Source organism: Benincasa hispida, chromosome 3, assembly GCF_009727055.1.
Source record: "Benincasa hispida cultivar B227 chromosome 3, ASM972705v1, whole genome shotgun sequence".
Taxonomy (NCBI): Eukaryota; Viridiplantae; Streptophyta; class Magnoliopsida; order Cucurbitales; family Cucurbitaceae; genus Benincasa; species Benincasa hispida.
In genome coordinates, this window is record NC_052351.1 from 49,364,297 (window position 1) to 49,380,610 (window position 16,314).

Consider the following 16,314-nt stretch of genomic DNA (forward strand, 5'->3'; position numbering starts at 1 on the left):
TTGAGGACTATAAAAAGTTGCTTTCAAAAAGTTGCTTTTGTTTTTTGAATTTGACTAAGAATTCGATCACCGTAAAGGTGCAAAACATGGTAAGAAATACGGATGACATAGGTTTAATTTTAAAAACAAAAACCAAAAAACCAAATAATTACTAAACGAAGTCTTAGTTATTAAATTTTGAGTTTGGTTTCAATTTAATCTATAATTTCAAAATGTTACAATTTTATTATTGACATTTGATTTTTCTTTCAATTTTAGTTTATATATTTCAAGATTTACACTTTTAACCTCGATTTTTCTAAATACTCATTTTCGTTCTTTAGTATTATTGTATCTTAATAAATTTAAAATAATTATGATTAATTAAGTTTCTCTGTTTTTATCACTTTAAAAATTATATTTTAAAATCTCACTCCTTAATTATTTAAAATTCATTAAGAGAAGTTGACGTCAACGACTTAACGTGAGTATTTAATGAAAATTTGATGTTAAAAATGCAAAATCTTGAAACTTATGGACCAAATTGAAGCAAAACTCAAATCTCAGAGATACAGTTGAACATTTTGAAACTTATAGACTAAATTGAAACTAAATTCAGGATTTAAATACTAAATGTCTAACAATAAATCAATAATGACTATATGTTCATAATGAATGATCAAATTAAAATGAAATTTAATAAATAATTATATGGTTTTTTTATTAAAAAAAAGTAAGAAATTGTTATTTTGAAAAATCATTATTTGTACAAACTAAAGTTAAATAATCGTAATTTACTAATTAAACATATTTGAGATGTTATAGCTAATTAATTGATTGTTAAGTTGAGTAAATATTTTTACTACATTATTATTGATCTATTAAAACAAATATCTATATTATTTTTGTTAAATTAATACTAATTAATTAATTAATTATACACAAAATGAGGTCATATATAAAATGAAATACATAAAAAATGGGGAAAATAAAACCATTATCCGTGGAAAATGAGAATATTTGGGAATAGATCATTTATAGGAAAAAGTTAAAAACTGTGAAACAAACATGAGTTTTGGAGGCATGTCTCAATTATCATCTAGAATAACCTCCAACCAAACGTTTCACAATAGTAGTTTTTTCAAAGGTGAAGGATAATAATGTAACTTTTGAAAGTTCATAAATATTTTTTCAAATGAAGTGCTAATGCTTTCTGTCTATAAGAGAAACAATATATACATTTTTGTTAAAATTGAGAATATCATTGAAACTTTTAAAAACTAAATGTATTTTTTGAAATTAACAGTTGCATCCAAAAGTAATAATAGTAAGAGTATTTTTTAAAACATTTTTAGAAAGATGAAGGGTGTTATTAAAAAGTTTAAAAGTTAAAGTTCAAGAATATTTTAAAAATAAAGTACAAAATTTATTATTATTATTTTTTAAAAGTTAGGCTTAAATCAACATTAAAATAATATGAAAAAAATTGGGTCGTTTCCAAAGAGTGGTCCACTAAATAATTGGGCCTTAAAGATACGTAGAATACAAGCCCAATCCAAGGCCCATGAGCCATGCGAGATATATCGTCGAGCTCGTGTAGCCATCGGAGGAACCCCCGAGATTTTCAACACCAGAGAGAAAAATGGCAGGATGGAGATGGATGGAAGCGGCACTTCCTCTAGGAATTATCGCCGGAATGCTCTGTATAATGGGAAATGCTCAATATCACATCCACAAAGCCGCCCATGGCCGGGTAATTTACTTTCTACTGATTTTGATTTTAGCGTTTTCCCCTATTCTTTGCTCAATGGATCTCCTTTCTTTGAGTTTCGATCACCGATCTCTGTAATCAGTTTCCGGATTTTGATTCCTGTTGTTCGTCGTTTTTGCAGCCAAAGCACATCGGTAATGATATGTGGGACGTGGCCATGGAACGCAGGGACAAGAAACTCGTGGAGAATCTCTCCGCCGCTTCTCATAGTTAATTTTTTTTCCGGACCTGTATCCCCTGGTACGTGTTTATGCGTTCTAATTACTGTTTTTTCCGTTTTTTGGAAAGTTGATCTTGGGAGTATGAAGCGTTTAGGACAATCATCTTTCTTGGTGGGTGGTTGTTCTATCTCTTGGACTCGGAGAATGTTGAATTTTAACTGTAGTGTGATTTTTTTTATTTTTAATGTAAGGCATCTGTACGTTTAAAGCGAAATTTTTTCTTTAATTAATGTTGGCAATGATTACAAGCTATTGATTTGGATGCTCGAGTTTTAGTGTGTATGTATTTGTTTTTATAGGAATCGAATTTCTATCGATGAATGCAATGTATAAGACAATCTAACTAACATAAGCCTAGGGAGTTGTGGAAACACACTCTCCCAGACTGATGAGGGGATTACTTGTGATAAAACAGGAAAAGGCACCCCAAGAACGATGTCCGTAAAGTCCCAAGTTACCAAAAATTGTTTATCTGTTCCATCAAAAGCCCTTCTTTTCTCTATTCCATTAAAATATGTTGTAGGAACTAGGAATTTAGCTCTAGTTCATGTGTCCATTTTGTTGCTATGCGATTTGTGCCAGTCATTGATAATCTGCTGCTAGTTAGTTGGGTAGTTAACTGTAGTTGTTCCTGCATTTTCAACAGAAATCCCAAGATTTAGGAATAACCGGGTGCACAGTGGTTTGTTTGCGATGGTTTTAGTCCAAACTTTGCGCCAAAACTGGCCTTTAAGTTTCCACGTAGTGTCAAATGTCAACATGACAGCTCCAGGCGATTTATTTCAACCGGCCATTCAACTCTCAGTTTAGTTGGGCAATGGTGACTTGAGCACTATGACTGATAGATAAGATGAGAGTCTGTGAAGTTAAGATAAAGGCTAATGCATGAGAGAATTGTAACTAAGAGAGTAGGAGTTGAGAGATGGAGAACTGAGAGGGAGCACTGTGCATTGTGTGTGTGTGTGTGTGTGAGGGAGGAGAAATTGGAGGCATGCAACATGGCATGTGTGAGCCATGTGTGAGCTAGTGCTTGGTGAGATTTGCAAAAAAAAAAGATCTCCACGGTTCATGAATCATGTATTGGAACTACAAAAGAGAGAGAGAGAGCCAGAAAAACTTCATTTCATGTTCATTTGCCACTTCTTTTTGGGGACATCTTTTCTTTTGACAGCCTTCAATTAGGCAGTTGCATTGCCAGAGATTCTCACTCTCTGCTTGCCCGTGTTTTGATCATCCATCCTTTCAAAAATGAAAAGCGATTCTTGTAGCTTATTTTTGCAAGAGCCTCGTTCTGTTCGTTTGGAATGAACAAAATCTTCGTGTCTTCAAGGATAAAGAATAGGATAATTGATGGTGTTGTATAATTTTTATCATTTTTGGCTCTCTCTTGTTGTAAAATATCTTCATACTTTCATAGCTATGGTTTCACTTCTCTTAAAGCCCAAAGAAAGAGTTTTTTTTTTTTTTTTTTTGGGGGGGGGGGGGGGGACAATCCCTCTGGATACTGGATAGCCCCTTTTTTGTAATTTTATATCATTAATAAAAAGTTTCTATCCAAAAAATGATTATAATATTTTTAAAAAAATTAAAAAGGGTAAATTTTCTTAATATGTCAGACGGGTTAGGAAGGCACTTTCTTGCCACTCCTCCAACTGAAGTGTGGTTCAAGTCAATGGCCAATGTTGGTTTAGTTGGTTATCTGGATTCACTTGTTCTTGCCGTGGGAGAACCACTTGTGTGTGAGCTTAATGTTTAAAGTTTATGTAGAAATTTGAATCTGTAACAACTCTAGTGCCCATTTTGACAAAGTTCTTAGAAGTTTTTGGATAAGTTCCATTCATATCTACAGCCTAATCTAGTCCCTTCTGAACAGTTTTAGCCATATACTTGACTCGTATTCCTCTTTTTATTTTATTTTTTTCACAGGAATATTTCCTCATTTTTTTAGTGTGAATTTTCTGGTGCTACTGCAATGGAGGGATTTCTTTTTGAAATATCACCTCAAGTATTGTCTTCCGTAAATCGTGGAAGCATACCTAAATCCAAAACCATTTCCTATTACATAGTGTGCCTTGACACCCAAAAACACTCTTTTGAGGTTTTAACATTTTAAAATTGCTTGCTCACATGCATACTTTCACTTATAGGTTTTGTGCAAGATTTCAATTTGAATTCATGGGTATCTTTTTTACCGAGCTCGTGTAGCTATTAAATGGACTCTCAGCTTTGCATAGAGCTTCCGCAAAACATGGAAGTTGCCTAAACAATCCTCCTTTACCCTGCTACATAGAGCTTTGATACTCAAAATACACACTTGAAATTTGAACATTTTAAAACGCCTTGCTCACATGCACACTTACACTCATAGGTTTTGTGCATAATTCAATTTGAATTCTTGGGTTTCTTTCCTATAATGGACTCTCAGCTTTGCTTCTGAGGCTTTTGGTCCTTTTCTCTATCTTTTAATTTCTCACTATACTTTAGGAGACTCTTGAATTTAGAACTAACGCTAATGTAATCCTAGGTGAAGGAGTTGTGGTGGATGCACTCTTGATAAAGGAATAAAAAGCTTTTGTTGCAGAATACAGATGTCGATGTCAATGCAATGCTGGTCACTGCCATGTATTGTCAATTTTCTTTATTGTTCTCTTGATCTGAACATATGTAAAATTGATCATCAAGAATTACTTCTTTATATCAAAGTAGATTTTCTCCCGTATGTTGATAGTGAGTTTCTGTTTTCTGGAACTAGCTCTTGCCTCGAGCAGGAGGAAACCCTGTACTCAAATGATTGATGAATAGCTTGGAACTCTTGTAAGTCTTTGTTTTTTTCTTCATTCTTTTCCCCTATCAAAAGCATGCTATAGATTCTGATGCAATAATAACAAGAATTAAAGTTGTAGAAGGCATGATAGTTTTTGATATGGCTGGATCATGTGCTATAATGTTTGAGACACCGGGTTGTAGGGCTACTCTCCAGCTCTCCCATAGCTTATGACAGTAGCTGTTTACAGAGAGAGTGACAACTGACAACCATAAACCTAGAGACATTGAAACCGAAATTATGAGTTTCTTTGTGTACTTAGAGTTTCTGTTCAGAAGTGGACCTTGCAATAAATAATGGTGGAAATGTTGGTGAAAGGGCATTAGAAATATTGGCATCACCCACCCCATTTAGTTTAGAAGTTATAGTTGTGGTAGTGGTAGGTGTAGGTGTAGTGAGACCCTGGCCATACTTTGATCTTCTTCAACCACTAGGCACTACGCCATAGGAATACCTTTCCGCTGACCACTTTCTTTAGCTGAAAAAGTTTTTATTCAGGTCCTGTGATAATTGCCCTGCAAGAGGGCTCAAAGAAGTGGGACATGGTGGCAACTGTACAGGGATATAGCTGGTGGATTTCCAATCACAATGGGAATGGGAGAAAGGAGGGGTTGCGGCTGTCAAATGAACTTTTAGGCTGTTTTCCTTTTACTTTTTATACGGCTAGAAACCACAGGAAAACCAACTTAGGAGGAGCCAAGAAATCTTGGCACTCGTCCACACTTAGGCCTTCCAAACGCAGGGGAGTGGAGTGGTCTAAAAGTCAAAGACGTTATTTATTATTATTATTTTGGCAAGGTTCAACAATTGTGATGTGGGATCGATAATCGAATCATTGATTTTTGAAGTGATAATTGGTGTCTTATCAGTCGAGTTGAGCTATGCTATCTTCTGTTAATCTAGCTAGAAAAGATGCAATGAAATCGTCAAACGAAGAGATAAAGACTCCAAGTCTTGATGTTTTGTTTTGCTATGGTGGGGATCCCTTAAAGAATCTCCTTGTATCCTGGCATATTCTGGTAGTACTAATAAATCATGGACTTGAAGATATCAATTATCATACAAGTTACAAAACACATTTAGTGTTTATATTTTCAAGTAACAATTTAGTCTTTATAGTTTAAAATGTGTAATAATTTGGAGAATGTTAGAGGTGTTGAGTTGGTTATTATAGTATGTATTTGGAGTATAAATATTTTAATTCGGGTAGGAAATAGTAAACCATGTAACAAAGAGGGAGAGAGAGGATGGATAAGAAATAGTAGTGAACTATATAAACATTAGGTGTTTAGGGTGAAGGACAGTGAGGTCCAATGCGGTTTCAAAATCACATAATTAAAATATAGAAAACATAAATTATTCATATCTCAGAGAATATTTTATAACATGTTTTACAAGGAGGAATTAAGGGGTTTGGATCAACTTACTTTTGAAGCCAAAATCTTCACGACTTTCCTCTTCAATTTGGTCACGAACTCTTTGTATAGAAACAGGAACAAAAACAGCAAACCCAACTTTGGACACTACCACAAGAGAGCCTCCTAGGATTTTGAGAGGATAGGAATTTTTTAGAGAAACTCTCACAAATAAAGATCTAACAACCCACCGAGGAAAGTTGTAACTCCCTTTTTTTAATTTTAAAAATTAATATATATATATATATATATATATATATATATATATATATAATATAATATATATATATACATATATAACTCTCGATAATTCATGACATTTAATTATATGAATCTCATCCATACCATTAGTATTTGAATCGTATTCAAATGTTTAATTCTTCTCAAAATAAATTTTATATTATAATGTATCAAAGACATGATAGTAATTATATCACATAATTAATTAAATTAATTATATTATATATAATTAATCTCTCAAATAATTTGAATAATTCAAATTAATCCAAAATTAATTCTCTATAATCCCAGTTGAGCTACATAGGGGACCTTCAACTGCACTCTTTACATTACATGTATATTTATGTGTCTATTGAATATAACCAGTTAACAGGGTGATGATCCTTCATAAATTGCTCGTAAGTACAGTTGGGTCAAAAATACCGTTTGGCTCCTATAGTTTCATCTAACTCTACTAATCCTTCTAATGAATAATAAATCATAGTCCAACTATGACCAAACCCCTCTTGGACCTAGAGAGGGTGTGGCACCACATTATTCAAGCCCCGAAACCAGCCTTAGACCTAGAGAAGGTGTGACACCATATTATTCAAGCCCCGAAACCAGCCTTAAGGGACCATATTATTCAAGCCCCGAAACCAGCCTTAAGGGAGCAATTTATCTACTCAGGGAAGGAGTGAATTTGGTCTTGTGTATTTATGTTTCCAGCTCCCTAATCAGACGAATCCTTAAAATGGTATGCATATTGAGCCGCCGAATTGGTCATTCTCACCGGTCATGTCACCTATGGTCATTTTGGTGAAATGTAAGTCTCTACTATTAACGACATTATATAATGAGACTATTCATTCGTGGTCTGGTCTTGTACAAACTTTTTGTATAGGATACCCCTTGCTCGTATGTCTCCTCATGAATGATCAGGATCAAATCATTTATAGTACTTTACAACACTTTATAACAACTACAAAGCGAATCGTATATGTAGTGTCACGGGGATAAGGTATCAAACCTTATCTATCTACTACCGATCATTTAGGTTATCATTTAAACATGATTTACTTGTATGTTTAGATTACATAAAATAACTTAGGATCTTTGTTTATTGGATTGAGTGTATGCTCATAAAATAAAAATTATTTTAATAATAACAATTTATCTATACAAAGTTTACAAACTACGAGAATACAATAAAGCTTTAGGACATCAATCTCAACATAGGGCATTAATTTCAAGTTAATGGGATGGGCTATTATAACACACTCCATGTTTGGGGCTCCAATTATAATAGTTGGTAATAGCCCACTTTATGTTTGGGTTCCAATTACAATAGTTCGTATTTCCAACTATTATAACCTATAAATAACATCAATATTATTATTTCAAATCTTTCTTTGTTACAGTGTCTACTATTTGTATCTTTACTATTTTCTACTCATCTCTCTTTCCCTCTCTATTTCCGTTTTTTCTGTTCATATTAAAATAGTTTGTACCTTAACACATACTATTATAATCCAAACTAAAATAGTTTATACTCAAACACAGATTATCATTATCTATGATTATAATAACCAACTCAAGGTCCAAAATGCTCCTGTCTTTATCCCGAAAAAGATGTGATGGGCATCAATCCCTAGGTGATCTTTGTGTCTTTTTTATTTAAAATAATAATAATAATTAAAATAAATGGTAGAGATCAGATACTTATGAGCTAAAAGTTATTTATTTATTTAAACAATTTGTGGAGTGTGTGAATCAAAACTCTAATTTCAAGGTCGATGATCTAAGTTCTATGTTAGTTGAGTTATTGTTATTTTAGTTTACGAGCTAGAAGATTGACACCATATCTTGAAATGAATGGTGGATATTGGTTGGTTACAAAATTTAATCTAAAGAAATTAAATGGTTGCAAATTTTTAATGTCAAATAGGCCAGGACAAAGTTGTTACATAATGAAGTTTGTTTTTTAAAAAATTTGTTAGTTTGCATTCTTTTTTTTTTTCTTTTGAAATTTGACAAGAAGTTGAATAATGGAACCTGGCAAATTGTCAGAAATAACATGTTTAAGTTTTTACCTTACAAAATTAACATTTTTTTAAAAAACTCGTAAAAATAGTTTCTTGAGATGGACCACGAGATTTTAGTTAAAATAATCAATTCTTTTCCCGCTTATCGATTGTTTGAGGCTTTCTCGGTACATCTCCCGAGATTATGTGCATATCAATGTCAATCTTGAGCTTTCTCGGTGAAATTTTAGACATAAATAACACCGAAATTAATTTATTTGAGCTTTTCCGATAGTATCTTGGATACGATTAACACTGAGATTCTATCTATATACACCAAATCTTACCCAATTTGATCTTTCCCAAAATTTAAAAATGTTAATCAATTTGAAAAATCTATTTTGATAATTAGAAAACCCATTTAAAATTTTGGAAATTCATATAATTGTGAAAATATAAATTATGCTAAAAATTTGAAAAATTACATAATAATTTGACATAATATTTAGTAAACATAATTGAATTTGGAGAAAATTTGAGAATAACATAAGATTTGAGAATATTACATAAAAGATATTAACAAATCTTGGCGTGTAATGTATCGAGAAGATCCAAAACAACTGATAAATTAGAAAAAGTTGACTTTTAACTAATTCTCGATAGTCAATCTTACTCGAGATAGACCAAGAAAAATTTACTTTTACGAGTTTTCAAAAAGCATGCCAATTTTGTAAGGTAAAAATCTAAACGTATTATTTGTTTTAATTATGTTTGCCTTAGACATTCATTGTGGGTATATAAATTATAGACAAGAAATAATAAGTGCCTTTTTAATGAATTGGTTTCTCTTTTTCTTCAACTACACTTTGCCCTTTAGCTTCTTAGTTCCCCACAACAATACTAAACTAATGTAAAATAGCCTAAACCCTCCTTTATTCTCTCCCTCTCTCTTCAATTCAATTTCCAATTCAGCTTTTATTGTAGACCACTTTCCAAAAAGTAGAAATTACTTATTTATTCCCCCAAAAAAAAAATTAAAATAATTACAAGACAATGGTAGAGACAAAAACAAAAACACAATAACAAAAAAGGCAAAATTGGAGTCTTTGTTTTTCCCTTTTAGCTTGTTATACAGCCTGTATCATGCCCATATAACACTTGACTGTATGCTCCCTTGTTTATTCATTCTTCTTTTATGAAATGCATCTTAATACAAGCTTTTTAATCATTGTTTAATGTTTTCATATGTCCTTTTTTGCTTTCGACGAATTACAAAAACCACCCCTCCAATATAGTAGTAGTTGTAATTACAATTTGAAATTTTGTAAAAATTGAGTACTCAAATTTATACGTGTTAAAATTAGACCCCTTAAACTTACAATGGTCGTAGAAACTAAAGCCCCAAATGATAAAAATTGAACCTCTAAATTTACACTATTGTTATGAAATCTACAATTATGTTAGTTTGAGAGTTCGATTTTAATACTTGTATAAGTTTGAGGGATCAATTTTTACAATTGAAAGTTTGAAGGTATAATTGTAACTTATTTTAGAGGTGGTTTTTTTTTTTTTTTTTTTTTTTTTTTTTTTTTTTTTTTTTAAAAAAAAATTTTTTTTCCTTTTTCATTTTAACATTTCCAATTGATTATAGGTTAAATTGCAAAGTTCGTCCCTATAGTTTGGAAAAGCTTGGAATTTAGCCCGTATAGTTTTAAGAGTTAGAATTTGACCGGCCCTTATAGTTTGCTAATATCTCATAAATAGTTCTTATGATTTATAATTAGAAAATTAGAATCTAACTTTTACGGTAGAGATTATTTATGAGAGTTTATCGAACCATATAGATTAGATTCTAATTATAAATCAAATGTAATTTAACCTTGATTTTATATGGTCTCTTATTATTTCTTCAAAATGCTTTAGTGATATGTTTGTTATCTCCATGTTTTGATGTCGTTAATAAGTGAAGTGTCGTTAAAATGGCATTGAACTTATTTTAGTTTTAAATTTTACCATTTGTTTCACTTTTTTTACTTCTAAATATACAGCTTTAGTCTTTCAACTTTCATAAAAGAGTTTAATTTAAGTAGTTAACTTTTCGTTAAACTTACGATAATCCCTTAAGGCTGTGTCTATTTGGTCAATGAATTTTTAAAAGTGTTCAATAGGTTCATAAAGTTTCAATTTTATTTTTGATAGGCTCATCAACTTTAAAAATATCTAACAGCTCACTGATATATTTAAATTATTTAAATAATAATTGATCTATTAGATATAAATATCAATTTTATGTCTAATGAAACCATAAAATCTCAATTTTGTATGTGAATTTTAAAAGGTATTGGATAGGTTAAAGACCTACTAGACATCTTCAAAATTCAAGAATTCATTGGCACAAAAAAGTGAAAGCTTAGACTTTTTTTTTTTTTTTTTTAGGTTGAGAGGTTTATTTGATACACAATTGAAAGTTCAAAACAAAATAAATACAAATCTCAAAATTCACCAAACTTGTAATTTAATTTTAATGTTCTTTTAATTGTTTAAAATAAAAGTAAACTTGTTTTAAAATCCAATATTTGACTGATGTCGTTTTTTTTTTAGTTCACCATGAGGAGGTGGGGGTTCAAAATCCTGACCTCTCGATCAATGATATTATGTTTTAACCGGTTGAACTCTATTCCATTTGCGAATTTTACCCCCAAACATTCTACTTCAAGTATGTGCTTAAACACGTGCTCAGTCAAATTTGAATCAAATAATGTACAAAATGAGAATTAAAGACGAGGACCAAAACTTCATCACAATGTTACCAAAAATCAAGGTTTAAAATGTCGATTTCAACAAAAATATCGAGGTCTTAATTTTATTGAAATTTCAATGCAAATATTGATAAGATGTTGATTTTGATAGATATTTCTAGAAAAATCATAAGAACAAAAAGTATTAAAAAAAATTTACTTACTTAAATTAGTAATAAATATTACATGATTTTTAAACAAGTTAACATGTCTATTATTATATTATATTTACATTAGTGACATTTTCTTGCTTATTTTTTTTTATATATTTCATGGATTTTTCTACGATACAATAGAAATACTTATTTACCCCTCAACTCGATGTTGAACTAATGAAAATGTAGAAATATTGATGAAAATATTGACATGTTGATAAAAATTTAGTATTATGCCATAATAACTAACCATGACACTTTGGAAAGTTTAGAAATTAAACAATTAAATTTGCTATTTAAAATTAATTTTAGGGGAGGGAAAAAAACAGTGGGCTGGAAATTACTTTTTTCTCCCTCACATCCCTTTCTTCAAGGTTGGATTTCTTGTCATCTAACAAATTGAATGCTTACTGTTTCACTAAATTCTCCCAAAGTTGAAACAATTTGGTAACTGTTCAAACCATCAAAACGCAGCGTTTTGTTCAGAAGAAGTTGGCCAATTAATAAATGCTCTGTTTTGCCTATTTTAAATACTCTTTTTTTTTTTACTCATATATATAATTTATATATTTATATATTTTCTTTCCCCAAATTCCATTTTCTCTGTTATATGGCCCACCACTTCATCCCCAATCATCTTCTCAATCAAGCCCTTTGGGTTATCTTCTTCTTTCTTATATTTAATAACAAAAAAAAAATGATGGAGAAAAAAAAATCTTGATTTTAAATATGAGTGGAAAGGAAAGACAAAAATCCAATATGTCAATGTCAACAACAAAAAAAAGGGAAATATAAAGCCTTAAGTTATGAGGAATTTAGATTGAATGAATCATTAATAAGTACTAGACAAAAATAATAGCCAAAAAAAAAAAAAAACAAAGAAGTTATAAATTTAGTACTTGAATTTTGTACATAGTCTCTGATAAACTTTAAAAATTCTGATTACTAACTTTGAATCATACTTTTATGGACAAATTGGTAAAACCATTCTTCATGTATGATGATAGTTGTAATTACACTTTAACTTACATAAATGCTAAAATTAAACCCCCAAAATTTTGAAAGTTTAGAAATTGGATCGGTAGATGATAACAATAGAAAATTCAAACTTACACAATTCTTACAATTTTGATAATTATACAAGTTTGAGAGTACAATTATAACCAGGACCATCTTTTATGAGTGATCTTTACATAGCTCTACTTCTATTTAATTTTAGTCATAAAAGAATATTGTCATCCGTAGACCCTAATTTGTTTGTCGTACCATTTCACTCGTACATTATTAAAAACTTTTTTTTGATTCAACATTATAGAGATGAAGAGTTGTATATTTGACCTTTTGATCGAGAGTATACATATTATTTTTTATCTCGATGGAAGTGTCATCCGAGCATTTCGTAAAGGGTATTAAAGACGTAGACTAAATTCGTAATAGAAACTTACTTTTAAATATTAAAATTTTAACCAGAAAGAGAACAAATATTGTCTTCATGTGTGGTTTGTTTATCATCCACTTTTCCCCAAAGTCAGCTTAGTCAAAACTCAAAAGCCACCGACGAAATCTTAACTTCACACACAGGGAAGAACAAAACAAAACCAACAAACAAACAACATTTCATGAGAATCTCTTTATTGCCTTCGAAATTGCATAAAACCAAATTCATCAGATACACAAGAAGAGGAAAATCTCTTCTCAGTAACAATTTTTTGTGCCAAACAATGAATCATTCATCATTACAAGTATCAGGAATAAACGGGATTTACACAAAAATCATCATAAAAACTTCTACTACTCACAAGAATACCATCAAAAGCGATCAGGAAATGAAAAAGAAAATGAGAGAAAACCATATCAAATGAGATGTGAGAGAGATCTACTAAAAAGGATGAATATGTTTGAATGCAGGAGGAATATCTTAGTACCGGGCGAATGATCGGTTGGTAGAACTCAAGGCACGTATTCTGTCTCAAGAGTTGGCTGCGTCCGTGTCACAGTCGCCGTGGGTGCTTTTGTGTCGCCAACTATCGCCATTTGTAGAGGCTCTCCCGATTCCGCTGCCCTCTCCATCTGTTCCATTTTGTTTCTTTTCTTTAACTTGCGAAGCCACAGAATGAGGAGTGCGAGCAATACCAATAGCAGTGCTCCACCCAATACAGATCCTACTATGATCCACACTCTAGTGGTGTTTTTCTTCCTTGAAGGTGGAGGTGCATTGGGGATTACAGCTCCCGGGGGCGATGGTGGTGTCGGGGAAGGAGCGATAGACTCAACAACAATGGAGAAATGCCCATGTCGGATAGTTGAACATGTATTTCCAGACTCCACACTACTAAAATTGGCTTTTCCCTGAAGATTAAACCAAACACACTTTGCAACAGTCCCATCCGGTAGGGACTTGACATTGTCAAACTTAACATATATCGGGTCCCCGGATGCTCTCATTTCGAGTTCGGGGAGATTTGTTGCTGAGAGATTGGAGGCACTGTAAGCAAGAAGACCCAAAACTGGTGCTAAGTAGGTATAACCAGGCAATGCATAATACTCCTCGGACCAGTTCCCCAAGTTCTGATAAACTAAAACAAGTCTCTCGACATATGGCTGCACAATAACGCCAGTCGGGATCTCAAACTCCTTGAATGAAACAACACCATACCGTCTAAAACTGCCACTCCTCAGCCTCATAGCTCTAATGCTAACCCCCGTCAAATTCAAGGGAGCAGCAGCGTCATAAGGAACACCAGTCTTCGGATTAACCAATGCCTTATAAGCGTATTCTTGGAGAAGAGCATCCAAAGAACGCATCGAAGAACCGGTATCAGCTGATCGAACCATAACCAGATCAGCCAAAAACAAGAAGCACATTTGAACAATCAGCATCACGAGACTTCTAGGAAGCCCCATGGATGCTTTGAACTCTCACAACTCACAGCAATGCAAGTAGATTTCAGTTTCAGCTCAACCAGAGAAGAGAACAATATCCAAATGAGAGTTAAATACCACAAAACGATAACGGCAAAGAGAACGGATACGCAATAAAGGTCTTCAAATAGACAATAAATCATATGCCCTCCCCAGGCCAAGAGAAATTAATAACTTGTAAACGGAAATCCCTCAAAATATATGCTCAGTTGAAGAGTGTAATGCCAAAACCTAAAAGCAGCTTTGAAGGAGGGGATGATAAATTTAAACCGTTGCAAAAATCCTTATTCTCTTCCAGAGATTTTACCTTTTTCCCCCCCCTTTTGGAATCCTTGAGAAAAAAGCTCCCGAAGACTGGTAAACAAAAAGAACAGTTATGAGGAGAATCAATGGAATCTCACAGAAACAGAGAAATCAGATTCTTCACCGTTACAGAATCAAGAGTAACCCTAAAGCTTTGCAAGGCAACAACAATGGCGGATTCTAAATCTGACCCAGAATGCAATGCTACTGAAATTTTCAGCAACCAATGTAATTTATTAAACAGACGACCAAGTACCTGATTAAATTGGTTCCAATGGCGATAATGTGTGGTAATTGCAGAGCTAGAGGAGCAAATAAACCATATCAGAACACAAATTCTTGAAAATCCCAAGAAGCATTGAACTGAACCCAGTAGAAATCAGCCGCAAACGAACGCATAAACCCTAGAATCTTGAGGAAAATCATCATTCAACAACTTCAAAGCAAACGCCTCGCATGAATCACGCCCCACATAACGGCAATAGAGAAATTTCAATCAAAAACCCCCAAAATCCTCAAAACACATCCTGCATTTCCTAACCAAATCTCAAAACCCAACAGCCGAAATCGAAGAGATTAACAAAAGAAAACGAAACCCAGTCCAGAAAACCAAAAATCAAGATGTGGGTATTCAAGATAACGAGTTGAGGAATCGGTCAGAGCATCAAAAGAATCAAAACATCCGTCTCACCATGGAAGAGACATAGATTCATTTCTGAAAAATTGCAGCCAAAATCCCGGTGAAAGAGAAACGACTGAGAAAAAAGAGGAGAAGACTAACTAAACAAGGCGATTTCAAGAGAAGAAACCCAAAAGAAAAACGAAACCCCACAACCGTTCTTTCTCCTCTCTTCTCAGTTCCAAGAAAAACAGAGCAACAGAAGCAAAATGGAACACAAAGAAGAAGAAGAAGATATGAAAAGGGGCAATAATGGCGGCGTTAAAACGGCAAATGGGGGTGGAAGAAGAGCTTGAGACAACGAACCCACTAAGGAATTGGCCAAAAAGACAGAAAGAAAGAAAGAGAAAGGAGGCTGAGAAGAGATGAATATTTTGATAATTTGCGAACTCGGATTGAGTGACTCGGGAGAGTTGGGAGTAGCGAGTAGTGGGATGGAGGATGAAAGATCAAAGAATTTCTTTAAGGAATGGCTTAGAGATTTTTCTTTTTAGTTAAAATATCATTTAGGTTCTTATTTTAGACTGGTTGAAGTCAAAATCAATATTATTCGGTGTAGTTACAAATATTGTCATTAGATTTAAAACATTAGTAGTATAAAGTAAAAAAATTTGTAGATATAGCAAAATTTAAATTCAATCCTCAAAGTTTATCAATGATATTGTACATTAAAGTTTATCATGATAGATTTTGTTATATTTGTAATTCTTAAAAAAATGTTGTTATATATTTAATTATTAATTCTAAAAGTGCTATAAATTACAATTACTCTATTAGTTATTATACATTTAATCATTAAAGACAATTTTTACTGAAATCAATTAAATCATATAATAATAATTTTTCTACAAGACTATAAATATTGTTATCAAAATTAGATTTAAATATGGTTTTAGTTCTTATCCTTTTATTTTTAGTTCATTTTGATTACTGTATTCCAAAATGTTAGTTTGATTGTTTTTCCTCTTTACATTTTTTTTAAATATCATTTTAGTTTTTTAAAA

At 32.3% G+C, this 16,314-nt stretch overlaps 2 protein-coding genes across 2 annotated transcripts; one reads left to right on the forward strand and one right to left on the reverse strand.

The window, feature by feature from the left end:
• The first annotated feature begins 1,578 nt into the window (after window positions 1-1,578).
• On the forward strand, window positions 1,579-4,808 carry LOC120072653 (NADH dehydrogenase [ubiquinone] 1 alpha subcomplex subunit 1). Its single transcript, XM_039025085.1, has 3 exons — window positions 1,579-1,732; window positions 1,872-1,990; window positions 4,496-4,808. The coding sequence occupies exons 1-2, from the start codon at window positions 1,622-1,624 to the stop codon at window positions 1,962-1,964; spliced, it is 204 nt and encodes a 67-aa protein (XP_038881013.1). The 5' UTR covers window positions 1,579-1,621; the 3' UTR covers window positions 1,965-1,990; window positions 4,496-4,808.
• Window positions 4,809-13,009: 8,201 nt separating this feature from the next.
• Window positions 13,010-15,740, reverse strand: LOC120073902. Its single transcript, XM_039026814.1, has 2 exons — window positions 14,888-15,740; window positions 13,010-14,682 (listed from the first exon to the last, which is right to left on the reverse strand). The coding sequence occupies exon 2, from the start codon at window positions 14,308-14,310 to the stop codon at window positions 13,357-13,359; it is 954 nt and encodes a 317-aa protein (XP_038882742.1). The 5' UTR covers window positions 14,311-14,682; window positions 14,888-15,740; the 3' UTR covers window positions 13,010-13,356.
• Between the last annotated feature and the right edge of the window lie 574 nt (window positions 15,741-16,314).